This window comes from Mastigoproctus giganteus, chromosome 2 (assembly GCF_048544385.1).
Source record: "Mastigoproctus giganteus isolate SK-2022 chromosome 2, ASM4854438v1, whole genome shotgun sequence".
NCBI classification, from domain to species: domain Eukaryota; kingdom Metazoa; phylum Arthropoda; class Arachnida; order Uropygi; family Thelyphonidae; genus Mastigoproctus; species Mastigoproctus giganteus.
In genome coordinates, this window is record NC_143576.1 from 231,259,056 (window position 1) to 231,283,386 (window position 24,331).

Here is a 24,331-nt window from a genome sequence, read left to right on the forward strand (position 1 = left end):
TGGACTTCATATTTGAAGAACAGTAAATAAACTCGGGGGCCTACACTACCACTAAGAGAAACAAGAAACTTTTACCTCCAGCAGTATAGTTTATTAGTATAAAAAGATGTAAGACTCTGAGGGTTTATTGTTTTTTTTTTTTTTCAGTCAGCGCAGCAAAAGCCTATGGCTTCCTTGCACCATGTGGCTATTACTGTTATTGTTTCATCGTGGAAACAAACTAACCACAAAACTACAGTGGTCTCTGCTGCTTCATCCAACATACAATTCGAATCCTTTTCTTTAGACTACCTACTTTTCGGGACGCTTGAATAAGTTTTTCGTCTTCGAAATTTGAAGAACAGCAAGATTTTTTTGTGAGATAAAAAAAGCGGCTTCGAGGGAAGCTGAGCAGGGTTTGTATTTCCTTTCGTCAAAACGGAGAGGGAATACAAGTTCTTCATGTCATTGAAGTGGAAGGAGGTTATATGAAAAGTAATGCGCAAGGATTTAATATATATGCTGATTCATTGAAAAAAATTTCAGTTTCAATAAATTTTTATAATATATTCCCGAATTGTATAATGTTTCTTACCGCATTCATGTCTATCTGGACAGCACACATCATCCGTTTTGGAAACAGCTTTGCACGTAGGCATCGGTGGGGTGCACATAGTGAAACCGCATATTACTTCGCTTCTAGCACAGTAACAGTATTCGCAAGGGTCAATGGTATGTATGGATTCTCCCTCTCTATATGCTGTTCCATTCAGCTCACAACCTGCGGATAATTAATATAATGTTTTTATAAACACAGAAATAAACCTTATCGATACTAGCAAAAAATAACGGCAAAAAAACCAATAATGATAATCACGATTAGTTTTTTTTTTTTTTTTTTTTTAATTCAGTTAAAGATAGTTTATGGTTTGCATTAACAAGGGTTGGTCGTACTTTGAACGTGAATTTTGAGATTGCCCAACAAGGAAGAAATGTATTGGACTGTCGAAAAAAAAAAGTGTTTATAATACTTTACTTTTAGTTTAGGCTGTGAAAAACAACTCTTTATTTATGAGGAATAAATAAATAAATGTAAGCAGCATAACGAACTCTTTCCGACATCCTGTTCTGTCTGAAGGCCAGAGAAAAAAAACAATCTGAACTTTAGAAACTAAAAGAGTTCGTTGTCTTATGAAATGAGTTGCAGCCACTTATTTATATATAATTAATATATTTATTAATATATTTATTATTAATATATTTATATATTTATATATAATAGTAAGTATATATATATATATATATATATATATATATATATATATATATATATATATAATTAATATATTTATATATAATTTATATATAATTAAAACATGAATAATTAACATCATAATGTAATTGCATTATACAGGATTTCCTTCTCCTTCAGAACAGATTACGAAAAGCAGAGAATTCTTGGTGTTCATCAGTGTTGGTGGAGTAATGAAGTCTTCTTTTCTGTTATTCTTATCAATATTATATTCGAATTCTTGCAATGTGTTTTGCCCAAACTTACCTTCGGGAAGAGCAGTAGTTGTCTCCACTGCAGAGGTTACTAAAGTTGTAATACCTCCCTCAGGCGTTTGGGTCTCTTCTATCCTGGTAAGGTTCAAACTTGGAGGTAAAGTACCGATCTCCATAGCTGAAATAAATAAGGTAATAATTAAAGCCACTTTACTAAGACCGAGCGATAGAAATTCTGAGATAATGGCTGCAATCTTTCACTCTCTCTCTCTTTCTCTCATACACATACATACATACGCACGCGTACGCGCACGCGCTCACCGAATGTATACAGTTTTCATTAAATCCAATTATAAGTTTTGGCGCTCTAACCAATAAAGTGATTGCCGATCAAGTTGCTTTAACTGCTGGAACGATCAAGTACTTACGGCATTCATAATGAGGACAACAGGCCTCCTCGACAGCTATAGGCTGACAGCTACTGAATGCTTCAGGAAGTTCTTCACAGTGTATGGTAGCACACGAAATGACGCTGTTGGTACATGTACAGTTAATTTTACACAAGTCGTAAGAAGGCATTTCTTCTCCATTCTGGAACACTTCTATCCCTTGACGACAGATTCCTACATGTCAACATGAATACTGAAGATTAAACTAATTGTTATCAGTTAAGTTCAAAAGAGAGAAATACAATGTAATACAGTATATGGTTATACAGTTAGTGGTCGTTGAATTGTGACCATCCCATCCGTAATGAACTATACGGTGAAGCTCGCAGTATAAAAAGCCGAACAGCTTCGTATGCTTGAGCAGTGGTAATTTGCATCTGGTTGTGCAAGTCAAAGTGATATGTAGCAATTATGGGAGGGAGTAAAGATATCACGGAGTTTCAAAAAGGCATGATTGTGGGAGCTTATGCATCGGGTGCTTCCATATCGGAAATGGCGCGTCTTGTCGTTTGCGCACAGGCTACTGTGGTTAAGATGCACAAGGAATGGTGTCGAACGGGTCAAACTGCCTCCTAACGAAAGAACTGTAGAGGATTGTGCAAGGTGGATGTTCGTGGTGAGCGAAGGGTGCAGCGCGTTGTACGGGCTCAGGTGGCAGGTCACTGTGCGACGGTTTACATTGCAATACAATATGGGGAAGGCAAGAATAATATCCCAAATGATGATGCACCGCACACTTAAGCGTATGAAGTTCCACAAAAGACAACCCAACAGACACCCTCACCTCCCCACTGATCTGATCACCGTAGATGGCGAATGCTCTGGTGTCAACAACACTCTAATTGAACACTGGGGGATTAGAAACGAGTGCACTGGCCGGATGAGTGTAAATACCTGGTGCAACATGCCGACAGACGCCTTAGTGTGTGGCACAAGCAACACGAGTCCATGGGCCCATCGTGCATGGCGCCACCATCCAGGCACGTAGCGGTGGTTGTTTAATATGGGGGCATGTTTTTTCTGGCTAGAACTAGGACCCCGGTGCGTATGGATCAGCGTTTCACTGGTGTGGTCTTTTTTTTTTATTTATTAAAGAAGGCAGTCTCAGCCAGTCTTCTTGGTAACTCCAACATCTATCGCGATACTGTAGATGTAATTTCCAGCATACCATCTGCTACCACTAGTTGGATATCATTCCTGGCACATGCAGACGGCCGGGGATCGTCTGCCAGCTTTTGGATGATATCAAATACAGCGTCAATCGCCTGCCAGCTTACTAATAATATAATACTATAATACAAAGCATCAATCTGGAAGGTATGTCAATTCATTAGTTCATATTTTAATGAAACAGGATTGTTTTTTTTGTTTGTTATTTGGTTTTTAGGAGCATTAGCAACTAAGGCTATATTGCTCCGGGATATGCGGTGATCATTCCCTGACCTTTCCGCATCCTCCGTATTTGGTGGTGACGGGCTCGAACCCCGGTCTAATCAAGAAGCGTGTGCTACGCACTGCTGCTCCTTCCCACCTGGCTATGGAGGCGCCTAATGAAACAGAAAATACAGCATCAATATAATATCCCCAATGTGGAGGATATGTCAGTTCATTAGTTCATATATCAATGAAACAGCTATGTCGCACTAGAGCTGATCATGAGTCTGCTGGTCTTGATTAGAGGATACGTCTTTCTCACGAGGAAACATTTAACCGCTTCACCTTACACACAGAAAGTCGACTTTAAATTCACTGCATAATATCACATTCAAGATAAGTCAAGAATTTTATTCCTACAACAATATATGCAGTTGATGTACCCATCACATAACAATGGTGAAGCCGCAATCAAAAACAGCACTGGAACGCAATCCACTTACAGGTCCATGCAATAATGGAATGAACAGGGGATGTACAAGCATCTCTCGTAGCATATAGTAGTATCTCTCGTAGCATCAAAGGATACGCAGCGAAGTAGCAGACCAGTCCGAACCAACATCTTCAAGAAGCGAAGCAACGATTTGCTATTTAACAGTCGCCAGACTTGCCGTGGTGGTCTAATCCACCGCAGGAGCCTCCAGTTTCTCCTACGCGAATCCAGCTACCCGGAGATGACAGGTGTGCTTCAAGGGTGATGAATCGCAAATTCAACTGAAGTCTAGCCCCTAAATGCTCCTCCTACCGCAACATCGAGATCAATTTCATAGTTGGCTCATCAGTTCATATAGATCGCATACCACTGTACGAGATATTCCCCAGTCGCAGACAACTTCCGATCTTCTATATAAAGTTCCACAGACTAACCATTGAAACGCCATGCCCGCTTCAAAAGAGCAGCTTTTTTTATCAGGACAACCCACAAACATTCGCGCAAAGGCATGGCATTCATCTCACAAAACCACCCACTGTGGTTTCCAAAGGGTAAGCGCCCACCATTATTCGAAATGGTTACCTCACATTCTGTGTTTACCCTGTTTCTGGTAATTTCCGGGACTGTCAGAAGTGCTGTTAATAAAAGTAATAATCGTATATACAATGTATTAATTGGTAGTTATCTCTTAATGGCAATAGCAGCGAAGAAATCGACTCTTTGTACACGGACATGCCCACCACATACTTATGTAGTGGTTATATATGCCTACTGCATAACATTTTATATGGTCATTAATTGAGTTTTCTTAATTGGATCCATTTGGAGAGCTTTCTTTTTTCATAAAATGAATTACAGTTATATTAATTTTAAAATAAAATACTATCATGGAGTTCAGTGAGATTTTATTTACTTTAATTGTTATATTGATATTACTTTTATTATCATTTGATTATTTAAATTATTCGAACATTGTAATTGGGTTCATCCTCTAATGCTTGAGCAAAATCAATAAATATATGCATTTCTATACACAAAATTCAGCCACTTACCTTCTCCTGGTATAATTTCTGGAATGACAGGTCTTCTGGTGGTAATTTGTGGAACTATAACAGTCATTTTTGAAGGCGGTTCAGTTGATCGTGGAAGCGTTTCTCCTAAGACATCCACTGGAATAATCCTAGGACCTTCACTTATTACGGGCAGTTTTGGCGTTCGTTCTGCTTCGGTAGAAATTTCTATTTCCGCGGTTGTCAACGAAGTTGCTGTAGTTTCTTCTTTTTTTTTGATTGTTATAGGTGTTCCTTGAATAGTTGTTGCCTTTTTTTCTGCAGTAAATTCCTTTTCAGAAACTGTTGTCAACGTCGTTTCCTTTCGAAGTGTACTCGACGGGGGTGTTTCAGTAATTCCAATTTCCGTTGACGGTGGAGTAATGCGTATTATTTCTGTTTCGTGCTTCTCGTAAGATAAAGTTTCAGCAGTTTTTGATATGGTAGATTCTTCAGCCTCCTTTTCAGATATTCGTTTTTCAACGGCCAATGTCACTCCAGTTGTTGACGTTTCATCTGAAAGCTTCACGGAACTCGTTTCAGTCGTGACACTGGAAGGATAAAGTGTGGAAATTTCCTGTAAAACTCCTGTTGTTTTCGTAGGTGCAGTTGTTTCATCTCCGGTTTCTGCCTTCGTGGTAACTGAAGATGGCGATGTTTCAGTTGATGTCTTTGTAAGTAATGTTTCTCCATCTGGTTGCTTTTGTGTTGTTCCAGTTACTTCAGGAATTAATGAAGATTCCGTTTTTAGTCGCATTTTTATTTTTATAGGTGTAGTTTCAGATGGCTTTTTTGATGTGAGCGTACTAGGAGAAGTCATGTGGGTTTCTGATTGTGTTTGGGTTACTATTACAGTGACACCAGGTAATGTCTCAGCTTCCGATGGTTTTACTGATGAAGTTTCAACCCCTGTTGTTTTCTCTGTTATAACAGTTGGAGACGTTTCAATTTCGATTGGCTTCTCTGTTGTGGCAAGTGGAGACGTTTCAACTCCTGTTGGCTTCTCAGTTATTACAGTTGAAGACATTTCAACTCCGGTTGGCTTCTCAGTTATGACAGTTGGAGACGTTTCAACTCCTGTTGGCTTCTCAGTTATTACAGTTGAAGACATTTCAACTCCGGTTGGCTTCTCAGTTATGACAGTTGGAGACGTTTCAACTCCGGTTGGCTTCTCAGTTATGACAGTTGGAGACTTTTCAACTCCGGTTGGCTTCTCAGTTATGACAGTTGGAGACTTTTCAACTCCGGTTGGCTTCTCAGTTATGACAGCTGGAGACGTTTCAACTCCGGTTGGCTTCTCAGTTATGACAGTTGGAGATTTTTCAACTCCGGTTGGCTTCTCAGTTATGACAGTTGGAGACTTTTCAACTCCGATTGGCTTCTCTGTTGTGGCAGGTGGAGACGTTTCAACTCCTATTGACTTTTGTGTTGTTATCACAGATGGAGACGTTTCAACTCCTGTGAACTTTTCCCCTATGACAGTTGGAGACGTTTCAAATCCGGTTGGCTTCTCTGTTATGACAGCTGGAGATGTTTCAACTGCGATTGGCTGCTCTGTTGTGGCAGGTGGAGACGATTCAACTCCTGTTGACTTTTGTGTTGTTATCACAGATGGAGACATTTCAACTCCTCCTATCTTCTCCGTTATGAGAGTTGGAGATGTTTCAAATCCGGTTTGCTTCCCTGTTGTTACAGTAGGAGATGTTTCACCTGCTGTTGGCTTTTGTGTTGTTATGATAGTTGGAGATCTTTCACCTGCTGTTGACTTTTCTGTTACAACAGTTGCAGACGTTTCAGTTCCGGTTGGCTTTCCTGTTACAACAATTGCAGACGTTTCAGTTCCGGTTGGCTTCTCTGTTACAACAGTTGAAGACGTTTCGGTTCCGGTTGGCTTCTCTGTTACTACAGTTGTAGACGTTTCAGTTCCGGTTGGCTTTCCTGTTACAACAATTGCAGACGTTTCAGTTCCGGTTGGCTTCTCTGTTACTACAGTTGTAGACGTTTCAGTTCCGGTTGGCTTTTCTGTTACAACTCCTGTAGATTTTTGTGTTATGACAGTTGGAAATGTTTCAGCCCCTATTGGTTTCTGTGTTGTGGGAGGCGAAAACGTTTTGGCTTCTGTTAGCTTCTCTGTTACGACAGCTGGAAAGGTTTCAGTTCCTGTTGCTTTCTGTATTGGTGTGGCAGTCGGAGATGTTTCAAATCCTGTTGGTTTTTGCGTTGTTGTGGCAGCCAGAGATGTTTCAGCTCCTGTTGATTTTTGTGTTGATGTGCCAACTGGAGATGTTTCAGCTCCTGGTGGAATCTGTGTTGTGCCAATCCGAGACGTTTCCCCTTCTATCGATTTTTGCGTTATGCCAGTAGGAGACGTTTCAATTCCTGTTATTTTTTGTGTTGTTGCAACAGGTGGAGATGTTTCAGCTCCTGTTTGCTTTTGTGTTGTCATAGTAGGGGAAGTTTCAGTTCCTTCTACCTTTTGTGTAATTGTAAAATTTGGAAATGATGATGATGTTTCCTCTATAACCTCTGTAGTTAGAGTCGCTGGAAGCGATTTTTCTTCTTCTGGTAGCTTTTCCGTAATTATCTCAGCAATTGCAGAAGATGTTGGCATCTCTGAGGGTTTTTCTGTAGTGATCAGAATGGCAGAGGAGAATGTTTCCACTTCTATACTGGGAAGTGATGTTTCAACGCTTGGCAACTTTTCCGTAACCAGGGATGAATACGTTACAGGTGCTGAGAACCCTTCTTTAGAGATGTCAGTGACAGTTGATTTCTCCTCTTCAGATGTCTTCTCAGTTTCTTTAGTAACTGCAGTTGTTATCGTGCTTGACAGTGTCGATTCGCTTGTTGTTTCCACAACTACAGAGGTTTCACCTTCAAGCTCTTTTTTGGTAATAATACCAGTCGAAGGTAATTTTGTAGAAGGTAGTTCTGAAGCTGGTAGTGTTCCTTCGACTTCTGGAAGCTTTGTTGTTAAATCGCCAGGTGATATTGTTTCCAAACTGATTGAAGATATTTGCTCTTTTTCTGTAGGAACAGAAGTGCGAGATGGTGTTTCCTTTACTGCTGTTACCTCTGTAATTATGACAGATGGCTGTTCAGTTGTTTGGTTAATTGAATCGGAATATGCTTTTTGCTCTTCTGTAATCGCAACTGTTGTTTCTTCTGAAGTGATGGTAACTAGTGGTTTCTTGGTGGTAATTAATACATCTTTTTCATCTAATATTTTCTTACCTGTTGACGGAGGAAGGTGTGGTTTTGTTTCAGCTTCTGTTTCTTTCTCTGCTGTAACAGTTGTTTTAGGTAGCGTAGTTTCTTCCAAGGGACCTTTCACTGTAGGACTAACCATTCTAGATGGAGTAACTCCAATGATACTTGGAGTAGTTTCAATTTCTAATATTGTCTCCGCTTCTGTCATTGAACGTTCTGTGGATGCATCAGTTCTAATAGATGGCGCCTTTGTTCCTTCCCTCTCAATTCCAGAGTAACTAGTGAGCTCTGTAACCGAGGTAATGAATTTCTCAGTCGTAGTAGGAACGCCTGAAGTTGTTTCAACTTCTTTTATAGTTTTTGTCATAAGGCTAGTCCCAGGCTCCGTCACTTTAATCTCTGTTACAGGTAATGAAGACAGCGTTGTAATAGAAATTCCAGAAACAGTTGATTCAATTTCTGCTGTAATATTATCTGTACTTGGGGTTATTTTGGTTTCTGGTTGGACGAAAACTGACGGTGTTTCTTTGGTGCCTGGAGGTTTTTCTGCAATCGTTGTTGTTGTTGTAGGTTCTTCTGTTGATAATTCCATTTCTGGTTTTACAGTTTTATCTTCATCTGGTAATCTCTCACTGGCACTAATAATGGATGTTGTGCTTTCTTCCGTCACACTGATACCGCTTGGTGATGTAGTTTCATCTGGTAATTTTTCGGTTTCAGCCGCCGCTGCCTTCTTTTCACCTTCAATCGTCGACGGTTCAGAGGTTAGTGTAGTTTCTACTTTTGGAATCTCCCTTATCGTTACTGAAGTTTCCAAAATTTCTTTGGTTGTAGGCGCTAACGAATATGTGACCGTCTCCAGAATCTCCGTTCCTGTTATTGGTTCTACAGACAAAACTTGTGGAGATTTCGAGGTAGAAACAGGAAGCTCTTTAGTCAGTTCCGTTGGAAGTTGTGTGGTTTCTTTTTCTTTTTGAATCACAGTGGTGACCCGCTTTTGGTCTAGGATTTCCGGAAGTTTGCCTGTGAAGGATACAGAAGTAAATGGAGTACCTTCGGTAACTGATACCAAGGGTGTCTCCGAGGGGACCATTACCTCAGTTATTTCTTTATGCGTTGTCTTTGTTGTTGCTGTAAATAACAAATAAAAAAAATATAAAAATGGGTACATTTATTTGATTAACTGAAAAAAATTAAAAATGGAACTCATAATGTAATTATGTGTCCATTATACAATAAAAAAAAATTCAGATATTATTGATTGCGGTGTCACATAAAAAAAAAAAAATCTACTAGCGCGCGACACACACAGCATCGCTAGACTACAGTGATTTCTCCCCTTTGGTGATAGCAGTAAATTCTAATTATTTTCAAGGGTCAATTTTCAATTATTTTCTCAGTCAAATGCAAGGTTTCATACTTGGGAAATAATAACCTTCAAAATAACTGCCCTCGTGGGTCGTACAGTTGATATAATCTTACAAGAAAGACGAAATTGCGAGTAATTTATATTTTAAATTCAATTCATGAAAAAGAAAAATTTTCCTTCGAAGCAATATTCAGCAAATAACTGATTTTCTTTGTTTAGCAGGGAAAACTCTGCTCGATGAATGGATTTAAGAGTTTATATAAAAGTACTTGTATAAAAGTCAAACTGAATATGCACAAGAGGTGGAAAAACTCCTGCTCACAGTCAGACAGAACTGCCTTCTATAGAGCTAGGGTGCTTTTTATTAGGAACAAGGGGGAGGCGATAAAACTTCAACTAGAGGCTACTATAAATAAGGGGAAGCACCTCCATAGAAGCAAATCAGAGGACGCCATTGACTCGCTCAATCTGAGCAGGCAGTTGGCTCGACCAGCTGTTCAGATTGAGTGAATCCACTACACCATTGGAATTCTCAATCAATCCGATTTCAACTGATCCCGTAAATTCAGTTCAGCTCACCAAATATCAGCTGATCGATGCAATAAATAGTTTAGCACCTACAGCCACATCCGGCGCCGACGGGATTCCTCAGTTTATGCTGAAATGCCTCAGTACATTTATTGTTGATCCCATCATGTCATTTAACAAAATCCTTCATCAAACATTCTCCCCTCCTATGTGGCATGTCTATCTAGTAAGACCGCTGCCAAAAATACTCTGCTTCTCAGCCCAGTCAAACTTCCATCCGATTTCTTCTGCATCAAGCCTATTAAAGCTCTTTGAGAAATCTCTTCTGAAAACATTAACCACCCAAATAATGTCACATCAGCCACCGCAGATCCACTACCTACCCGGTCAAGATCCACCGCTGCAAATCTACCACTACAAATCTACCACTGCATCACCACCACTACCAAGATCCTTGAGGCATTTGAGCACGGTTCGGAAATTACCGTTACGTATATCACGTTAAGGTGGCGTTTGACTCTGTATCCGCTCACGCGTTGGCAAGGCTACTACGTGAGTATTGCCTCATTGGCGAAGACCTGCTCTGGGTTATTCAGACAATGCTTGAGAACAGGACTATCATTGTTCGCGATGCCAATCGGCGCTACACCAGAACTATTACAGCTGGAGTCTTACAAGGCGGGGCCCTCTCTGGTAGCTTGTTCTCAGCTGTTCGTCTGCCTTTCGTGACAGTCCGAACTGATATTATCACCTTCGCTGGTGATATAAAGCTGTTCACTGCTTTCAACCCTGGAGACACTGCTGACTACTCAAATGCCTTAATCCTACAGAAAATCCAAAACCTCGAGGCTTTCCTCTTCGGTTTCGGTCTTCACATGAATCCTGAGAAGTCGAAGCAGTTGACTTTCTCGCTCAAATGGAACCCAACAATGGTGTAACCCAATCTAAGAGGATCCACGATTTATTCTGTTCAGCAACACACCGATTTGGGCGTTATTTTTGACCAGAAGCTCTCCACACATAGACCACCTGCAAATAAAGTTCTGTCGACTCCGGTGAATGCTCAAGCCACAACTTATGCATGTCCATGACCAGGCTGTTTGGTGCAGATACATTAAGACATGTGTTTATCCGGTCATACTTTATGGCGCAGAAGTCTGGACCTCAACTGCCACAACACATCTTAGACGGCTTTTCGCGGACGAATTTTGGTTACTGAAGTGGACCATATGGATATTTCGGCTACCCCTGCACCACGAACCACCCAGATAGCGGCAGCTCTAAACATCAGACGTCTTCCTGTCATCATCATCATCGTTCATGAGAGAAGACTCGCCTTTGCTGTCAAAATGATGGTTGGCATTATTTCTGAACCAGACTTCTGGGTTAACTGCGGATGTAGGAACCAAGCCTTAGGGCCAATCCAGTCCTTCAGGACACCTCAAACCGGTTAAAGTTATCCGATCGGTTCTTACCCGTGCAAATGCTGCAGTTCATACATTCCTTGGACGGCGACCTCTGCAAGTTCGCAGTCGATAATTTTTTTTACTCCAATGTTTAATCCTACACTTGTATAATTAATAATAATATTGTTGTTGTTTTTTTCTCCAATCTCATCTTTGTTTATTACATTGTATTAGCCTCTCCTGTAAACCCCTGGCTTGTAGCCGTTAAGGGTATTGTGTACGGCGTGTGCCTTTTTTATGCAATAAAGAGTTCTTTTTCTTGTTCTTCTACTTAAATATTTCTATTTGATTTAAAAAGGAGCTACGTGATTTATCTGATCCAATAAACTGTAGATAACGTGTTTATGGAAAGTTACAAGAAGAGAAAGAAACGGTAAATTTTTGGAACGAATGAATAATTGACTGACTGGCATGAGCCACTTAACTTTTTTCTATGAGATTTTTCTCATTGAAACAAAATTACGCAGTTTAAAACGGTTGACAATTTTTTTTAACTGTTTCTCCTTTCCCTAAAAATAAATCCTGCAAACTTTAAAAGCAATGTATTGAGAAATGGAAATGAATCGTTCTTCAATCGTTTCTTTTCAATTCACAGAAAGCTCTGCTCATTTAAAGCTTGTTCGCCAATAAATATAATACCATGTACTTTCAGCTATAAAAAACTCTAGTACAATAACATGACTTACGGCAGTCGTATCTTTCTGGACAACACTGTCCTTTCTGTAACGGATGAGGCCTACAATCTTCTCCTGGGGACTCGCACTTCTCCACTGCGCACACCACTTCATTCTTCATGCAGTAACAATGTTCACATGGATCGTCCGATTGCACAGATTCTCCATCCTTGAACAATACTCCTTCCCTTGAACAACCCTCTAAAATCAAAAGATACCGATTTATTACTATAGAATACAGAAGATTAAGAACTGGTTAAAGTGCAAAAATAATCTATTATAGATCTTTATTATTTAATGTGAAATAGAAATTCTGCGTTCAAAAATAACTAATTTCGGTTTATCAATTAAATTACCAGTTATTAGCAATAGCAAGATATGTGTCTATTTTAAATATAATGAGAAGCCATGCAATTAAAGGTTACTAAAGGAAATGAAACATCAAAGGCACTAATCTTTCAAATTGCGATATAATCGAGGTGAGTTTTTAAGTGTCCCCGTTGCCACTATTAGAAATAAGTAGAATTTCTACTTTTTCAGAAAAACACTGTCCTTTATTACCAGGTCACAAACATATACGTGTACTCTGAGTGCCATCAAACTAGACAGTGGAGGGTTGGAAAAATTATTATTATTATTAATATCAATTTATTTCCGAAGAACTGTCCTTTTACAGCTATGCAGCTAGAGGACATGAGTTATATACAGAGAAAAAAACATAAAATACAGACATATGCATTGCATACAGAGCCAGATACAATATACGGCCTTAAACAGCCACTGGTGAAGATACAAAAACATAAAGTTATAAGAAATACAAAAACATAAAGTTACAACAAGTACAAAAACATAAAGTTACAACAAATAAAAGTGCATCCGGATACATCGAAGCGTGGATATTGCGGTATCACAGAGAGTCCACCTAGAGCTTGACTAAGGCATACATGTCTGCAAGAATGGAAGATCTGTAGGTTCTGTCCTTGCAAAGTTTCTCAGCGTCTATGGCTAATCTGTTAAATATTTGGAAGGAGTTGTGTGGAAACATGTTGTCCAAGGAGGACATGCTACGCAGCTTCGACCTGTATGGGGAGATGTTGGACTGGCATCTTCTACTGTCGGACGGTCTGGCGATGATATCCCAAATATCGGGTGACCAGTTTTCCGGATAGAAGCTGAGAGAGGGTAAGAAGGTTCCTAGAGATGATGTGATACCTCCAAGGAAGCGTATTAAGATTGGTGACCAGAACAGATTTTGAGATTGTAGGTGTTAGCCCAGCAACCCTATTTAGCCATTTCAAGATCCAGAATTCCAGGGAGAGGAACCTGGCTTGGTATGATGAGGGTGCTGAGGACCATATAGTCGAGGCATATGTTGCATGGTGTGACAAATCGCTATTCCTGCTATTTCACTCTGATGGGAGGACCAGAATATGGCGTCAGAATATAGTCCCATCCTGTCGGTCGTCAACAGCGCAGGCTGGTGATGGCGGTGTTATGGAGTGGGGAAGTGTTTTTAGTGCGGCATATTGGGCTTTGATACTAGTAGAGCAACATTTGGATGTCACACGTCATCTAGCAATTGCTTCCGAGTAGGCGGATCCTCGCAGGTAGCGAAGTGGTTATAATTACCGTCCTTCCACACCGAGCGGAAAGGGCCTGAGTTAATGATGCAAGGAATTTTTATGGGTTTTTTTCACAATGTAGATGAGTTAATTGGTCCCTGGGGAAGGTTGCATGCTTTATTCTGCCAGATATTTGGGTTTTTGCTCATCAAACAAAAAACCCGTATCTTAAAAACTAACGTATCTTAAAAATGACATGGTATTTCCATGTAATTCTACAATCTGCACCAATCTACATTTTTCGTTATTAAAATGAAAGTTTAGGAACTTAGTGCTTGTCAGAATATATGATAATATGCTTGCTGAAAAATGCATTGAGCCGTTGGGAAATAAGTTAGATGACTGCGATATTTCTCTAGAACAAGGTATCACTGCTGTAACAACGGATGGTGCAAGTGCGATCGTTTAATTTGGAAAGTTGACTTTAGCAAGCCAACAACTTTGTTTGCTCATAAATTACACCTTGCTGTTGTTGTTGTATTGTATAAATCGGAAGATGAAAAAAGGAATAAATAAAAGACTACACAGAATGTGGGAATCAACAAATTGAAAGTCAGCGGTCAAGTGAAGAAAAGAATGATTTCTAAGAATATATTCTGCAAAATAAAAATAAATATCCAAAATATATGGCATACTGCCTGTGTCTCACTAAAGAAACCCGAAAATGCTTTAAGATATATTGCAATTCGCTCTCAAAAAATGACGGTTGTTTTTATAAAAAATATGTGACAAAAAAAAAATGGTGAGCCTATTCTGGATACAAAAACTTGATGGAATAGCATGGTCGATGTGCTTGAACAGTTTATGATGCTACAGGACTGCATCGTGAATGCTTTGTTTGATGTAAATTGTGAAATTACTTTCAACGACAACAAATTCTAGAATATTCTTTTATTTTTATCATATTACAATTAATCAAGCGTACAGCAGAGTCTTTTCCCAGGAATTCAAATCTTTTCACTTGCGACGATGAATCTTTAAAGTTCATGCTACGAAAAAATGAACGCTATAGATATCGGAAAAGTCGTTGGATCGACAACTTGAAAAAAGGAGAACTGAACTGTATTATACCGGGTGTTCAAAATTATTGGTACAAACGTTTAGGGGAGGTAGGTAACATCTAAAGGAATGTGAATGGCATAGGAACTCATAACCGGAAACGTCACCCTAAGTCGGTACGCGGCGCTGTACATCAGTTCGCGAGAGGGAAAATTTCTGGTTTCCTCATTCAAGCAGTAGTCGCCGCACGAAGAACATGCATCGATATACGAACTGTGAGCTGGCAGACATGCATTTAGTGTATGGATTAGCAGAGGGCAATGGACGAGTCGCTCAACGAATTTATGGAGAACGCTTCCCAGACAGACATGTACCGGACCACCGTTTGCTTGCGCGTGTGCATCAAAATTTGTGCGATTATGGGTCATTTACAGGTAACAGGAGAAGTGCGGGCAGACCACGTTCGACGCGAACCCCCGCCATGGAAAAAAGTGTGTTGAATGCCGTCCAGAATAATCCTACTACCAGCATACGTGCCGTTGCCTCTGCCTTAGGAGTGCCTCGTTGCAGTGTACAGCGTGTCTGGCACGACGATTCCTTATATCCCTTTTATCTCCAAAGGGTTCAGTTACTGCTCCTCCAAGATCATCCTGCGCGTGTGGCTTTTGCGCAGTGGTTTCTCCAAGAAAGTGTTCAAGACTTGAATTTTCCAGCCTATGTTTTGTTCACGGATGAGGCTTATTCAATCAGCACAATGCTCATGTGTGGGCTCACGACAACCCACACGGTGTGCGCCCCCATGCGGCACAACATTGCTTCGCAATAAATGTGTGGGCAGGTATGGTCGGTGACTGCTTAGTCGGCCCATACCTGTTACCATCCACCATGAACTCCGCTAAATATCGGATCTTTCTTGAACAGGTTCTACCAGGGTTACTTGGCGATGTTCCAGCAAATGTGAGACGCAACATTTGGTTTCAACATAATGGGGCGCCTGCCTATTATGGAAGGTGTGTTCGTGACCATTTGAACAGGCCTTTTGGGCGTCGATGGATTGGCCGTGGTGGACCCATTTCCCGGCCCCCCACACTCACCTGATTTATCCAGCCTTGATTTTTTTCTGTTGGGGGGCCCTCAAATCCATTGTGTATGAATCGCATGTGGAGGCGGAAATGGATCTCGTGGCGAGACTCGTCTGCGCTGCTGCTACTGTCAAAGAAACTCCAGGTGTGGTCCGCCAATCCATGCTGCGTCGGTGTCACGCATGCATCGCGTCTCATGGTGGAACCTTCGAGCATCTGTTGTAACATCATGAAATGCACCATCTCGTACTCCATTGTTAATATTATGTCAAATAAATTTTTGCCACTAATTACTGTCTTGTGTCATTTCTGCTTCTTGTGCCTCTGCTACTACTTTCCCGTGACGTTTCCGGTTATGGGTTCCTATGCGATTCACATTCCTTTAGATGTTACCTACCTCCCCTAAACGTTTGTACCAATAGTTTTGAGACACCCTGTATATTAAAATATCATCACTACGATGCACAAGTTTTCGAAGAAATTGGAACCATTTATTTATTTATCTGTGCTTTAAACAGTACATACATTCCGCAACAACAAACATTCTGCTGCTGCAGAATGTTTGTATAAGCCATCCTAGCAAATTGAAGACAGCTCCTTCCTTGTTTTTCCTAATCTCTCATAGATCAGGAAAAACAACCGATTTATCTGTTCTGATATTTCTTTGGGATCAGGTAAAACAACTGACTTGTCCAATATTTGTCAAACTTCATTACACATTTGTAAAGATGAAAGAAGAACTAGACGTTACCATTTAAACTTGTTTACAGACAAAATCGCGGAACCAATACCCATTAAACCCGAATGCTACAAAGCATATAAACTTAATTCGATGAAAAAGTACTGTTTTCGATGACACCGGCTTTTTCATGCGCCTTTACATAATTTAATGGAATTTTTTCGGAGAAATTGGAACCATTTATTTATTTATCTGCGCTTGCAACAGTACATACATAAGACAGTCACAGACAGAAGAAATGCAAATAGATGCAAAGAAAATTGTGACTTGGGGTAATGACATGTTGCCTCATTAAGTATAAACAGACTTCCAGGCTGTTTGACTGCAGTAATCTGAAGCCAGAATGTGGAAAACGCTTGATCTATTATCATATTTGAAAAAAGGTCTTATCGTGAGTGCACCTTTAGCAGTAGCCACGATTCAAAATCAAAAAACATAACTGGTTTCTCAAAAGCTTTCATCTCAAAGGTTTTTTAATTACTGGAAAGCAAGCGGTTGTTCCACATCTTAAAGGCGTAAACGTGGCAGGAAAACAATAATTCAAGAGCGAAGCCGTCGTACCCTGAGGAGGACTGTACAAAAAAATAAAAAAGTAGGACAACCAGTGTGCAGCAAATAACATCTGAATTCAACCAAGCCCAGAACTACCCTATTTCAGCCCTTACCATGCTCAGGGAATTGAAGAAATTAGGTATTCAACATCTGAATTCAACCAAGCCCAGAACTACCCTATTTCAGCCCTTACCATGCTCAGGGAATTGAAGAAATTAGGTATTGGCATTCGCCTGCCTGTTCGGAAGCTACTTGTTTCAGAGAAAAACAGCCCGCTTGCAGTGGTGGTGCTGAGAACGCTGTGATTGGACAGCGGAACAATGGAAAGAAGTCATATAGTTAGATGAATCACGATATATTTTGTTTTGCACTGATGGTAGGCAGGGAGTGTGGCGAGAACTTCACGAAACGATGGACCCTGCTTGCCTTCTTGAGACAACCCAAGCGTCTAGGGTGGTTCATGGTATGGGGAATATTTTTTTGGCACGGACTGGGTCCATAGATAACCGTGGAAGGTCGAATGTTATCCATGGAGTTCCTGAGTTTTGTATTAGATCTACTGCACCCTGCAATGTTACAATTTTATCCCAAAGGTGATGGCCACTTTATGGATGACAATGCAACAGCGCATCGTTCCAGAATCGTGCAAGGATGGTTCGGAGAACATGACAAGGATTTCCACAATCATCTCTGCTCCTCACATTCACCTGATCTTAATCCTATTGAGAATATGTGGGATATGCTGAAGAGAGCTATTCGGTAACGAAATCCTCTTTTTTAAGCTTTGTCGCAGCTACGCGATATTTTACTGTAAGAATGATTATAATTATACCAAAACATCTTATGCAATTATACCAAAACATCTTATACAATTATACCAAAACATCTTATACAATTATACCATTAAAACACCTTATAGAATCCATGCCGCGCAGCACACTTTGCTGTTATTAGAAACAAAGGTCTGATTCGATACTGAATAAAGATTCGTATTTTTTTGGCCAATCTGAGTATTATATAAAACTTGTCTAATAGCACGTAAATATACCTTTAGTGGCAATGCTGCTTGGCACGGATTTGACTAGTTGGGTACAGGTGCTCCTGGTAATGTTGGACAACGACTCTTACATCTGTTGAGGCTTATCTGGAATGTATCGTTTCATACGAAATGCACCATACAATGGCGTAAACCGATTGTCCGCACTCTCTACCTGTTGTACTGGTGGAAATTGGTTTCTAAAGTCCCGTTTTGAAAGTTTTGGTGATTGCGGAAATGTTGCCTTCCGATTTTTGCGTACGTGATTAGCTAGACATCTGCAGTTCCCGTGGAGGAATAATCAAGACAGCTGGACTTTTCCTCTTTGCTCATGTTATCTCACACTGTCCCCTGATTGAGATCCTAAATACTTGAGGGAACTCGCTACTGCTGATAACGATGATACCAAAGGGCATAACACAACACCTTTTATTGGCACATTACGGCCTTCAGTTTCCCTTGCGCAGTCAAATCCCTAACGATAACAATATAGCACAAGCACCTATGGTCATTTTGCCAGGCAGGTGGTTTATCTGTCTTCTTTCTCTAATAAATCTGGATTCTCTAATAAATTGGCAGGGCACAAGCCGTGCCCTGCCAATTTATTAGAGAATCCAGATTTATTAGAGAAAGAAGTCGGTATACAAGCCGTAAGTAAAATGGCTGCTTTATATAAATTTCCGATATTTTAAGAGCATTACTGATGCTTACCTTGAGGACCAATATCCGTAATAACTTCTGGAGGTAGAGTTGTAGCTGCTTCATGGGCTGTAAACCAGAAAGAAAAAATATTTAAAAACTTTTACTATACATATACAGTATGTATACTTGTACGTACTTGTAATTTATATAAAGCCTTTGGGGGTAGCATAGTTAGTATAATCTTCGTCCTCCCCACACAGTAGAACTCAGGAAAAGACCTGAGTTCGATTCCCGTCAGTAACGCGAGGAATTTTTATGGGTGTTTTTTCACAACGTGGCTGAGTTAGTCGGTGTAAGGAGAGGGTAGCATGGTTTTTCGTCCAGCAAACAACAAATAGATCACAGAACACACGCATACATACATGTTATATACTGTCAATATGGTATAAGTTACTGATGCGTCTAAAATCGAACAACAATTTAAGTAATTTAAAAAGGTGGTGCTAAGGTAATTACAGACCAGTAAGTTTAACTTCTGTAGTAGGGAAATTACGTGGTCTGTATTTAAGGATGTATTATTGCATCCAACTTATCTGATAAACTGTTATGGGCTTAAAATAAACTACTCGAAATGGAAAATTTTACAAATCGGAATGCTTGTCAGGATAATAGAACGAAATACAATAAATGCATTGGTAATGCTTAAACATGATATTACCAATGCGAACCGGAACCGATTCCGATTCATTTCCTTCCATTCCAAGTCCTGATTATGAGGTTGTCACTAAAGATTGAATGCAAAAATAATTTTGAAATAATTTCCTTGGACTTCATTACGCCTTTTGATACAATCTCACACGAACGCCTTTTGAATGAATTTGAACAAATTCCGTTGTTAGATAAGTACTACCGTGAGTAAAAAGTTAGTTAAATGATAAAAAAACAAAGGATGATTATAAATGGCTATCGCTCTGATTAGATCGGCATCACGAATGAGGTCCCACAGAGTTCAGTATAGCTATTTCTGATATTTGTTAATGGCATTGATGAAGGCATAATAAATTCACTATCAAAGTTTTCCAGTGATAAAAGCTTACACAACGTGGAAAACAATGATAACTCAAATATGTTGTTTCCAATGTACGGTCTAACCAAGGTTAGGCTACACCTTGAGCTGTACAGAGATTTGAAGACGCAATTTCAGGTTGGAAGTGGATTTGCTGCTACTACAGTGAAGAGCAAATAATAAGTAAATCTTTATTGTAGGGTTCGCAGGTACCATGACTTTACACATTCGCAGGTACCATGACTTAGTTCACGGCAAAACCCTTCACGGGTTTTGCCGTGAACTAAGTCATGTGAAGTAACAAAGAGAAGAAAATATTTAGAGCATGAACACCCTGCGTTTTTTTTTTATTTATTTTCTGATGTTGATCTATTGATATACAATGAGACACTCCATCACATCTTTAGCAATCCAAGAAAATTGCTCCTGGACTCATATTCCTTCTTCATCTCGTCTGACTATGTGGGATACCCAAATCTATGCTATTCTTAGCATTGAAAAATTGAAAGAAATTCTCAGAAGAGGATGTGTTTTCAATACTCATCTTGATGTTCTTAAAAAAAAAAAAGTCAAACTGTAGTGATCTCTCATTCATTGTTGTTCATATTCAGATTTTCTTGGCTACCCATCACATCACTTGAAAAACAGATGTGTGACTTTGGCGAAATCTTTTCAAGTAGTTATGCTAATATTCTCCAAAACAATAACCTTTCTTTTCCCAATTGTAGCTAATTTACTGAATTTATTTGCCAATAATTCTCTATAATGCATTTAAACTTAAAGTTTCCCATCTTATTGGTACATGTTTGCGTAATCTACAGTATAATTTTTTTTTGGATAGCCTATTAATTTTGGAATGCATGTTTTGCTGTTATTGACTTTTCAGCTAATTTCTATGTAAGACACTTTGGCCATGCGCCGTCCATTGTAGGTTCCTAGACAATGTAATTTCTTTGTGATGGGTGACAAAATAATATTTATTTATTATAATATCGGCATGATATTATCTTTCCCCAGGTGATATCGAAAAAAGGAAAAATATGACGGCATTTTCTGCTAACCAAAACTTAGAGAAAATAAGGTTATTGGAACACGTTATGTTGGAAGTAATGAAAATCCCGTAAAACATATTTTTGAAGTACGCTACAGTGACCTCAGCTGAAGTAAATGTTTTATTTCAAGATGGTTGAGTGTGTGTTGTTGTTGTTGTTGTTCTTGTAATATAATTTTAGAAACATCAGGGACTAAAGCTATATTGCTCCTTATATAATGTCTGTAAATTGCATGTGTTCTGTGATCGATCATCTGTTTTCTGGATGAAAAACCCGAGTTTCTGGACGAAAAGTCACGTTGGGATAAGAAATTCCTCACGTGGGACTCGAACTCAGGTCTTTTCCACCCGGTGTGGGGAGAACAGCGATTCTACCAACTGTGTTTCCCACGAGGAGATGTTTTACATAATACAATGTATTTATATTGAAGATAAATTATGGGAAAGGCCTGTGTTTGAATTCCGTCGATGATACAAGGAATTTTTATCGGTTTTTTTTACAACGGCTCCGTTAGTCGGTCTCAAAAGATAGTTGCAGAGTTTTTCTCTCAGAAACTCGCCTGTTTTCTCTAGTAAACAGAAAATCTACCGAAGAAAAGAAGACATTACATAAACACTATATTGACCCTTCATAGCCTTAGTTGTTTTGGCGTTTAATACGCATAACCTAACCAAAAAAATTATATTAATATACAATTTTAAATTGCTACTTAAGGGCATAAACAACATCAAGATAATCATCGCATATCTTTTTAGCGTGTGATGAAAGAAATTATGATCGAAATCACATCTAAGGCTTGTATAACAGTTGGAAAAAAAAGGCGATCTAGTAATAAAATTAACTACAGAATATACTTACTGCAGTTGTAACGGCATGGACAACACTCTCCTTCTCGATAGATAGGGGTGCAACCATCTACTCTCAATTCACATTCTTGCATTACACAGGATGTAGTATTTTTAATGCAGTAACAAACGTCGCATGGCTTTTTAGGATCATGTGGCAGTTTGACACCATCAGGATAGAACTTGTCTCCGACGTGACATCCTAAATTGTGAACGAAAAAGTGTAAGAAAAATATTAAACATGGAAATTTGAACACGAAAAGATGGATCATATGAATAAATGTTTGCATTACTATTTACCCTTCTAGAAAGCTGTGATGTTGCCTGTTATTAATTTAGATAGCAAGGTAATGGCATCACGATTTCATAATACGTATGGTTTAATAATTTGAAAAGAAACGTTCTTTTAATTTAATGTATAGTACGTTTAGTTAAAAATACACAAATATTAGATACACAGCCTATTATATATTTTTATTTATTTATTCGGAAGATTCATTGTGTACATTTATAGAATTGCAATTTATGCAAGGTTTTCAAGTGATAATTTATTTTTGATCATAAAATTATTCGTGGTACTATAAGCTTACGTTATTATAATTATATCAAATGCTTATTTTTGCAATAAGCTCAAATTGTGAATTTTATATAATCTTTTAGAGTACTGCATTTATCATAATTGTTATTTATGGAATTATATAGATAATTGTAGATAATTGAAGGAATTCTTGGAATGCAGAGTCAAGGAATAAAAGGAACCTGTTTTATTAACGAAAGAGATTCTGCGCCGTGCGTACATTTAGTTATTTATTTATTCATTTGATGTTCACCTCTGAACAGTAGCATATCGTTTATGACACGTCCGCAGCTCATAACTCCAGTTTTTCCATTGCTCGTATGTTTCCACATCTAATGAACAAACCTTGTACCTGAAAGGACAGAATTCATGGGATACTTGGTTCCTAGACAAAGTGACTCTGTCAATTCGTCGACAGCGTTGAACCCACCGCTTGGCAGTTATATAGGTACACTGCCTCACTGCATTCACGCACACGGTAATTCGATGTCAATATGGATAAACGTCATGAGTTAATCGACTTTGAAAGAGGATGATAGTGGGTACTTGGGTCACTCTATCGCGGAGGTGGTACAGAAATTGCACTATCCCCGTTTGACAGTATCAAGAGTATATCGGGACTACGCCGTTTCCGGAATAACATCTCATCGTGGACAGCGCTGTGGGCGGGTAAAGGTGGTGGATGAACGTGGCCGTCGACGTCTGTCTCGCATTTTTCAGCCAACCGGAGAGCGACAGTGGCACAAATCACCGCCGACTTCAACGAGGGATGTGCCAGAAACGTCTCCACCAAGACCATCAGACGATCATTAGCCGCAATAGGTTATGGGCGCCCAGACCCACCAGAGTCCCATTGCTAACACCACGACGCAGGACTGTACGCTTCAAATGGGCGAAAGAACATCGGCACTGGACCTTGGATGATTGGAGACGGGTCTCCTAGTTCGATGAGTCCCGTTTCCAGTTATTTCGAGCGGACGGGAGGGTGCGTATCTGTCAGAACCGCCCGAAGCTATGCACCCGTCATGTCAAAAAAGGAACTGTTCAGGCAGGTGGACGGTCGGTAATGGTCTGGGGTCTGTTCAACTGGCACATGTTGTGACCTTTGGTACGTCTAGACGCATCTCTGAACGGTTCAGATTACGTGTCCATCCTTGCAGACCATCTGCATCCCTTCATGGTCATCGTGCACCCACAGGGCGATGGACTCTTCCAGCAGGACAATGCACCTCTGGAGTCTGGTGACAATAACATGGTTCGAAGAGCATTCCGTAGATTTTACCACCATGGAATGGCCTCCCCGTTGCCGGAAATTAATCCTGTGGAGCGTCTCTGGAGGCTGTGGAAAGGTCCGGTCTAGCTTTGGATCCTCCACCCAGGATCAATGCCTCGAGTGTGACTTCCCTTATCCCGGGCGAAAGGTTTGCCTACCCGTTACTAGGTAGGTAGGTATCCCATGATTTCTGTTCACTCAGTGATAACTACCTAGTAACGGGCAGGTATCACTGTGTATACTTGTCTTTTGCCATTTTGCTGTAATTTCGACTAAACCAAGCGTCGAATGTTGGTAACCGTATGTAACCATACATCTAAAGAAAATAAAATTATTTCTAAGTCTTTGTGGAAAAAGGATAGTTCACATTTGAGAGCTTTTCTTCAGAACATGCCAAAAATGCCTTCCCATTATTGTTCATCTCATAATAGTAAAGCTTATCTGAAGCCCACAAAGTAATGCAGTATAAATTATATAAAATTTATACTGCAATATTTAAATTGTGTACAATTTATACTGCAATCAAACGTCAAGATGGTATTAAAAAGCATGAATATGGGTTATTCCAGACCAAGAAGCCTTAGTGTGAAGTGTAATGCACATAGCAGGCAATCTACTAGAGAAGGATGGGATTTTTCACCATGAAAGAAAGGAAATGGCTAGGCAGTCCATTCTTAAAGATGCTAATTGTGCCAAAAAAAATTCATGTATTATCATTGTAGCCACAATGGATTTGCAAGGGATACTAC

At 39.6% G+C, this 24,331-nt stretch overlaps 1 protein-coding gene across 1 annotated transcript in view; it reads right to left on the reverse strand.

Moving 5' to 3' along the window:
* The window catches only part of LOC150090237 (uncharacterized), a 50,727-nt gene extending 26,833 nt beyond the window's left edge, over positions 1-23,894 (reverse strand). Inside the window, exons 1-8 of the mRNA XM_090390223.1 lie at positions 23,795-23,894; positions 21,746-21,934; positions 18,839-18,895; positions 12,110-12,298; positions 4,854-9,191; positions 1,914-2,108; positions 1,538-1,663; positions 575-760 (exon numbers count right to left, since the gene is read on the reverse strand). Coding sequence (XP_090246349.1) covers positions 575-760; positions 1,538-1,663; positions 1,914-2,108; positions 4,854-9,191; positions 12,110-12,298; positions 18,839-18,895; positions 21,746-21,934; positions 23,795-23,894 — 5,380 coding nt within the window. The remainder of the gene's footprint in view (positions 1-574; positions 761-1,537; positions 1,664-1,913; positions 2,109-4,853; positions 9,192-12,109; positions 12,299-18,838; positions 18,896-21,745; positions 21,935-23,794) is intronic.
* Positions 23,895-24,331: the final 437 nt, after the last annotated feature.